This window comes from Micromys minutus (assembly GCF_963924665.1).
Source record: "Micromys minutus genome assembly, chromosome: 10".
In the NCBI taxonomy this organism is placed as follows: Eukaryota; Metazoa; Chordata; class Mammalia; order Rodentia; family Muridae; genus Micromys; species Micromys minutus.
Genome location: NC_137979.1, coordinates 49,538,007 through 49,545,730, shown reverse-complemented (window position 1 = coordinate 49,545,730; position 7,724 = coordinate 49,538,007). Strand labels below are relative to the sequence as shown.

Here is a 7,724-nt window from a genome sequence, read left to right as displayed (position 1 = left end):
AGAGATGACTCAGGAGCTGGGAGCACCCTCTTCTCTTCCAGAGGACCCAGGTTCAGTTCCCAGCACCCACACGGCAGCTCACAACTGTCTCTAACTCTAGTCCCAAGGGGATCCAAAGCTCTCTTCTGGCCTCTGCACATGTGGTGCACGGTCAAATTTAAAAAAAGAAAAAAAAGTTTGAATCTCAAGAAGAGCCCTGTGAAATCAATTCTAGCCACTCTCACTGGGTGTCATAAGGTCATTTAATTGCTCTGTAAAAAGTAAGATGACATTAAAGGCCACAGTGAAAAGGGCAGGGGAAACTCTGACCTTGGGGTAGCAGTTCTCAGTGGAGACAGGGTATGCTGGGAGTAGCTTTCATCTGTCACCTGCATCCCTGTGACCCAGCTGGCCTGAGTGGGTCTGAAATGGGGCCTCATCCTTAGGCCAAGGGGTCCCTTCTGTGGATGGCTTCTCCTGGTCACAGTAGCTGCCCTCTCGGTTCCACATCTCGTTCTCCTGACGAAGTCGCTGGTTTTCTGTCCGGAGCCTCTCCACCTCAGCAGCAAGTTCTTCCACCTGTCGACAGGGCTGCCTGCTGGGGCGCTCCTGCAGCTGCTGAAGCCTCCGAGTTTCCTGCTCAGCCTGTGACAGCCGCCTCTCTAGATCCAGGTAGTCTCGTACCAGCTCCTGCTTGCTGCGGCCCTGAAGGCTCTCAGTGTGGTAGCGCTCATAGGCCTCAGAAAAGTCCCTCTGCTGAAATTCCCCATGGGCTCGCCCTTGCCCATCACTGTCCCCGGCCTCATTCTCCCCTCCGGAGCCTGCGTGGGAGGACCCATGGTGCACATCCAGGTTAGGCTCCTCCAGGTCACGATCATTCATGAGGAACTGGGTGGTGTTGTAGGGTGCCAGGGGCTGGCCTTTGGCGAACATCTCCTCTCGAACCCGAGAGGCCCTCTGGCTCTGCCTCTCATCTCGCTGTTGTTTCTCAGCCCAGCTCAGCTCCAAGTATGGCCGCCAGTGCCGCTTGCGCTTTGATGGCCGCCTACGGTGCTTCTTTCGGGCCAGCACCGCCTCCACTGAACAGCCCCCTGGGCTCTGGGTTCGAGAACCCCTAATGTTACAACTTGAGCCATTGCCAGCTGGGGCAGTCCCTTCATCCTCTGACTGAATCTCCCTTCCTGGTGGCAGAAGCAGGGAACCACCAAAGTCATGAGGCTCATGGGCTATCTGGGGGCTCCGAAGACCACTAGAAGTCTAGAGAGAGGAAGGAGGGTGGGTCACAGATAGCCTTTCCCTGGGAGGGGAGTCCTTCCCGGCCCATCCAGCTGTCTCACAACTGCCTCAAGTGGTCACTATTTAGTCCCTCCCCCTTTTACTTTTTTTTTTTTTTTTTTTGACATAGCACCTATGTAGACCAGGCCGGCTTTGAACTCATTTGAGCAACTAAAGATGATCTTGAACTTCTTCTGATCTGCCTGCCTCCATCTCCTGAATGCTGGATTACAGACATGTGCCACCATGCTGGGTTGGGTTTCTGTAGTGCTAGGGATGAAAGCCAGGGTTTCATGCATCCTGGGTAGCCATTAACTGAGCTGCTGATCATTTCAATGGCCAGATCTAGAGTAGCATTCCATAAGCGTTAGCCAAATAAAAGACAGGGAGGCCAAAAGTGGTAGCAGATACCTGTCAATCACAGCACTAGGGTGGAAAGGCAGGAGGGTCAGTACTTCAAGCCAGGATCAAGAACAGCCTGGGCTACCTAAACACCTCCACAGATACCCACATTCAGAAGGGATTCATACTTGGCTTAATGCTCAGCTATCCCTGAAATTGGGGTCTTCCCAGTGTAGCTCCCAGGCTGGTCTCAAACTCACCACCTTCCTCCCTCAGACTCAGTAACAGGTACATGAAATTATGACTAGCTCTGAACTTGGTAACCTTATTGAAGCCAGAGTCTCACACATGCTCAGCAGGCGTGATGTCATTTGCTATACTCCTACCCCGTTAGCTTTTATTTTGAAATAGAATCTAAGTTTTCCAAGCTGAACTTGAACTCACTCTATATCCAGACAAGTCTTGAATTTATAATCCACCTGCCTCTGCCTCTAGAGTAGCTAGGATTATATGCCAGGGCGTGAGTTCAATAACGTTTGAACAGGGATTCCCTGCCCCCTCACTGAAAACTGGATAGCTAATCCTGCTTTCAGCTCTTTGCATGGTGGACCCTCTCCTGTTCCCCATGCTTCAGTTCTAACATTGCCTCTTCAGTGGCGCTCTCCCTGAAGATCCTATGACCGTGGCCCTCCCTGCTCCCCAGCCACTCTATCTTGTCACACTCTATCTTAGCACTCAGTGTGTTACTACTTGTCATATATCTTCATCCCCTGAGAATGTGACATTTCACCCCTGCGCTCAGTGAACACATGGTTGTTTCCCTACTTATGTACCGTGTGAGGCAGCAAGAGGTCCTAATCAAGGGAAGGTCGCAGTGAGATTTCTCAGAGCTTTAAAGATGGAGAGAAAGAATCTATCAATACCAGGGCTTGGTGACAAGAGGCAAGCAGACTGAGTCTGAGGCCAGCCTGTCCCAGGCCAGCCAGGACTACACAAAGAGACCTTGGGAGAGGGAGGGGGAGGGGAAAGGCTCAAGCAAGGGGTATCTGCTTATCTGTGTGGTGAGGGTGGGAGCCCTGGGTGTGAGGATAGGGAACGAATTGCTCTAAGTTTGTGGTTTGGGAAATTTCTAATAATAACCACGGTCTCTGGTATGCTGTTTTACACATCCTGGCATCTGAGCAGGGTTACTTTTAAAATTTTTATTACATTTACTTATTATGAAAGTATGTACACAGACACACCCTAATGACATGGCTTATGTGTGTGTGTAGGTCACTGGATCACCTGTGGGAGTTGGTTTACCCTTTTTCTATTAAATAGATCCTGGAGGCCTAACTCAGGTTGGCAGGCTTGGTACAAGTAACTTTACCTGCTGAGCCATCTTGCTGGCCTCTGAGCAGGGGATTGGGGGGTTGCTTTTGGAGACAAACTGTTTACAGCCTTGAAAAAGGAGTATATTACATGAGTGTATACATGTGTTGCTGGGTGGTTTTCAGAGGTAGAGGGGGTGTTTATGAAAAGATCTCACTTAGTAGCCCAGGAGAGTCTGGAACTCACTCTGCAGTCAGACATGTCTCATCCTCAGCAATCCTACCTCAACCTCCTGAGTTTTGGGATTACACATGAAACATCAGGCTGACTGTGTTCCAGAGATCCTGAGGGATTCTGGAGGGTGGAGATGTGTTGTGAGTTGTTCGCAGTGTTCCTTCACCAATCATAAAGGACTGGCCTTGTCTTACTGGTAGCTTCTCCCAACCAAGTTGGCTCTGTTGGCCACTTAGACACAAAGCACAGGGAACTAAGGACGGTTTATTGTATGTTTATGGTCATTTCCCTGTTCCCAGCCTTAGAGCCCTAGTGATTCCTGCCTGAAATCAAGCCAGCTCTGTCCTTGGCTTATTCACTGTCTCCATTTTGAAGCTCTGCCCCTCCACCACCATCGCTGTAAAGATTAGCTCGGTTACCTGCACGAATCACTCACTTTCTCTCAACCTTCTTGCCTTATGACATGCCAGAAGAAACCCTGGAATCGGCTAGGTAGGATGGGTTAAAAAGCCTCTCTGAGCTAAACACTGACTGACACACACACACACACACACACACAATGCCAACACTCAGGAGGCAAAGGCCAGTGGATCTCTAAGATACAGGCCAGCCTGGTCTCCAAAGTGAGTTTCAGGGTAGCCAGGGCTGTTACATAGAGAAACACTATCAAAAAACAAAAACCAAAACCAGCAAATACAACAACAACGGGCTGGGGATGTAGCTCCATGATTAAGCACTTTCCCAGCATTTGCAAGGCCCTGGGTTCAATCCCCAACACTCGCAAAATCAACCACCACCAACAACAGTAACCAACTCTCTGATTTTTGGCTCTCTGCTATTTTGGGAGTGTGGTGATGGGTAAAGAAGGCCAATGAGAGACAGCACGGGCTGGGACTCTGTGGGTTCCCAATGTCAGCCCATAAGAAGGTTATTGAGGACTTTGGAGCTTTCTGTCTCTCTCTTCTGATGTTCTCCTGCCCTGTCTGCCAACCTGAACACCAAAAAACTCTTGTCCTGTTTGATTCTTGGTTCTGGGGGGGGGGGGGTTGTTTCTTAGGTAAGGCTCTGTTATCTTAAGACCCTAAATGTAAGGTGGAATTTTTGCTTACAGGATGCATGATTCCAGGAAACATACTGCAGCTCTCTAAACCTTAGCTTCTGTCTATTGGAAATAGGATCTACCTTGAAGGGCTTTTAGGAATTCATGAGATATCACTGAATCACATTCTGGCCTATTTCCCAGAGCACAGTACAGACTCATTTAAAACACTGGCTTTCTAGCTGGGTGTGGTGGTGCTGGCTATAATTTTAGCACTTATAGGGCGGAAGACAAACGCTGCTCCAAGTTCGAGGCCAGCTAGGGATACACAGAAAGACCCCTGACTCAAACAAACAAAAATAAAATAAAATACTGATACTGGTTTTCTAAATCTACTAACAAGACAAAACAAACCTCTAGGATTTCAGGTATTTGACCCATGTTTAGGGCTTTCAGGTGGCTGGGAGGGGTGAGTACTTACCTTTGCCTCCTCCAGAGCAGCTGGTGATGCTGTATTACAGTTGGTGTGGTTCAGAGTGGCCATCTTCTCCTACTCTTTCAGTAGATGATTCCTTTAACTACTGTCACCTGCTTTGAACAACAACAGAAACCCAAGTCTTCAGGCAGAATCTGGTTGGTTAGGAATTGTTTGTCCCAGCAGCAGCAGCCATTTTGTGGCCCCAGACCTGCATGGCCTTCACTGTCAAAGGAAACTCCAAAGGCTGCTTCTGTACCCTAGTTTTCACACTTGTAGCTAGCAAGGGACCAAATTGTTGAGCAAGACCATCTTTCCAATCCTGTTCCTCAGGCCCCAAGCCTCTGCTCTCCTAATAAGTAAAGACCAGGCTGGCAGTTAGAAAGGTAGGCCTAAACTCTGTCACGCAGAAAGGGAACTGCTGGGGGAAGATGTGGATGGGGTGGGTCTGTAGCTTCTGAAGTCCCTATCTTGACCACCTTCAACCTCCAGGTCTAGGCTGGGACCTGGTCAGAGCCTATGGTTGGAGCCTTTTTGTCTACAGAGCCTGGACGGCTACTCTCCTGCCTCAAGAGACGGGGAAATAGAGGAAAGAGATTTTCATACTACATGCAGCTCACAGAAAGAAAAATAATAATAAAATGGGAGTAAAAAATGGATTTCTTAGAAGAAGAAAAATAGTCATGGAAGGGAGGTTTAGCAAAGGTGGGACTGACCTATTTGCTGTCAAGGGCCTAATGTACACCACTACCTCTGTGTGTCTTTCTGTGCGACCGCCTGTCCATGAAATTCTCAACGCCTCAGCCCTACCTCTTGCTGCAGTAGCAGCAGCTCTGGCCAAGCCGCTCAAGCACTAAGATGGGGGGAGGTGGAGGGGCGAAGAGGACAGCCTGGCAGCGCAATGACTGCTGGGGGTTGTAGTTCTTCCACACCAGGAAAGCTGACCAGGATACCTTCAAGCTCCCATTACGTCAACAACCATGCCCAAGGAACGCCAAAACCTATCTGCTTTTGCGTGGATGTCCCGCGCTCACCGATCTCTTCTTTGATTGGGTCACTTGTCTGCCAGTCCTCCTACTTTTGTCAACAACTAGCTGTGCGGAAGCACAACTGGACCCGCCCTGTCAGAACTCAATTAAAGAGTTCATTGATGGCGTTAGTTTTTACCAGGGAGAAATATAGATCCGGCTCACGGGGGCGGGGCTTACGCGCGGAGGGATCCCTAGCCTTGAGGAAGGCGACGAGCAGCTCGGTAGCCGCCGCCGCCGCCATTTTGGGCTGGGAGGAGGCAGCGGAGGGACTCGCTGCGCAGTGAGAGCACCCCATGGGGGGTGGTCCGGGCGCGGGGAGAGGCCGGGCCGAGTGGGCTGCCTGAAGTGGCGGCGCCGGGAGACGGCGGGGAATTGGGTCGGGGGCCGGGAAGGGTGAAGGTTGGCGTCTCCCCGGCCTAGCCCAGTCCTCAAACCGTCCCGCCAGCCTCGCCGCCTCGCCATTGAGAGCGGGGTTTTGGGGTAATTGACGCGTATTTCCCGTGATCCCGGCAGAGCAGAGGCCAGTAAGACGGCTTCCCCTTTGCTGTGCCTCCACCGGGACGAGATCCTGAGGCCGAGCTCTGCCAGGGCCTCTCCTCACCCCCATTCATCTTGGGTATGGCGGCAAGGCCCGGCGTAGCTGGACCCCCCATCTGAAGGACGAGGTGGGCGCGACGCCAGTTGGAGACACTGGCTCGCGGGGACTGGCCGAGGTTGCAACTCTGGCCGCATGCCCTCAGCAGTGCTAGTCAGCTGGAGGCTCCGAGGGTGCCCAGCCGGATTGCACCCACCTCCCCACCCCCACACACCGTGTCCATCCCACCTCTCAGGGCTGCGAAAAGTAACAACCCTCTAACTTCTATAGCAACCACCAACTCCCCTCTGGGACGGACTAGATCCGGGCACGTGGAATTCAAGCTTAGTGCTTGGAAATCTCTGAGCTCTCTTGCCCTCAAGATTTCTCCCATCGAGCCCCGGCTCTCCCCATGGCTTGACCTCGAACGTCACCATCCACTTTTGGAAACATCTAAAGTGTGCTGCCCCACTTCAGATTTTTACGCCAAAGGGATGGGGTTATGTGCCCTTTGCAGGACTGGGACAGAAACTAATTTCAGTCACCACAGTCCAGTAATAGAAATGGAGTGGCCCATTTCGGATACTTCAAAAACATCTGTTTGCATTTTGAAATCTGAGCCGTAAATTGGGGACGAAATGGCTGTGCTACAAGGGCAAAGGGAGTTGATTCCAGTGCGATTTTTGTAAGCCTACACGATGTCCTGTTTAAAGGCTTGTTCCATAAACTAACAGTATGACCTATGCCATTGCTCCATTGTTACTGGAGACATCTTCTGTAGATGTAGAAGGTACTTAAGTAGAAATGGCAGTTTTGATCTACCTTATGTATGTGTTATAGAATATAGGGGAGACCTTTGAAAGAATAAACTTACATCCTAACGTAGCACTGCCAGCATTTAAAAGGCTGGAGTTTGGTGTGATATTCTCTAACTGAACTGCAAGTTAAATATCTTGTTTCCTAAAGATTTCCTGGCTACACCTTCAAATGCTAGCTTTGTAGTTCAGCTGTCAGTTAAAATTGTGTCCAGGTAAGGCTCTGAAGTAGGTGGTTACCTAGCCATTGGTATCTGTGATACCTTGTAATGGATTTTACTGTTAGTTATAGATGGTCTGGCTCCTAGGCCCTTACTTTAGCAGTAGGACCCATGAAAGTTTCTTCCGGGTTGAAGGACTGCCCCTGTATTAATAAAAAAAGTCTTTGTGGCTGGATGTGGTGGATCTCTTTATAGAATTTGAGGCCAGCCAGCTCTCCATAGAGTTCCAGGTCAGCCAGGGCTACTAGAAAGACTTATCTCAAAATAGTCTTAAATGAGGTAAAGGCTTCATAGTTGTAATTTTCCCTCCATACCTCAGATACTCTGAAGAAAAAAAAATTTGAGCAACAACAAAATACCAGATCATTATTGAGTGGGTTTTTTTTTGTTTTGTTTTTTTTGTTTTTTTGATGTCTTACTTCACC

General features: G+C 49.8%; 1 protein-coding gene across 2 annotated transcripts; it reads right to left on the bottom strand.

Annotated features, from left to right (window-relative positions):
• Positions 1-289: 289 nt before the first annotated feature.
• Positions 290-5,497, bottom strand: HEXIM2 (HEXIM P-TEFb complex subunit 2). 2 transcript variants are annotated; one of them, XM_080923194.1, is made up of 3 exons: positions 5,469-5,497; positions 4,665-4,771; positions 290-1,236 (listed from the first exon to the last, which is right to left on the bottom strand). In XM_080923194.1, the coding sequence occupies exons 2-3, from the start codon at positions 4,725-4,727 to the stop codon at positions 358-360; spliced, it is 942 nt and encodes a 313-aa protein (XP_080779320.1). In that variant the 5' UTR covers positions 4,728-4,771; positions 5,469-5,497; the 3' UTR covers positions 290-357. The 2 variants fall into 2 exon arrangements, with proteins under 2 accessions (XP_080779320.1, XP_080779321.1); XM_080923195.1 differs by having other exon boundaries at positions 4,665-4,774; positions 5,469-5,490.
• Between the last annotated feature and the right edge of the window lie 2,227 nt (positions 5,498-7,724).

Coding starts and splice junctions, on each gene's coding strand:
- HEXIM2 (XM_080923194.1), bottom strand. CDS start 4,727: ATGGCCACTCTGAACCACACCAACTGTAATACAGCATCACCAGCTGCT. Junction 1,237..4,664: donor CTGCTCTGGAGGAGGCAAAG/GTAAGTACTCAC, acceptor TCCTCTCTCTAG/ACTTCTAGTGGTCTTCGGAG.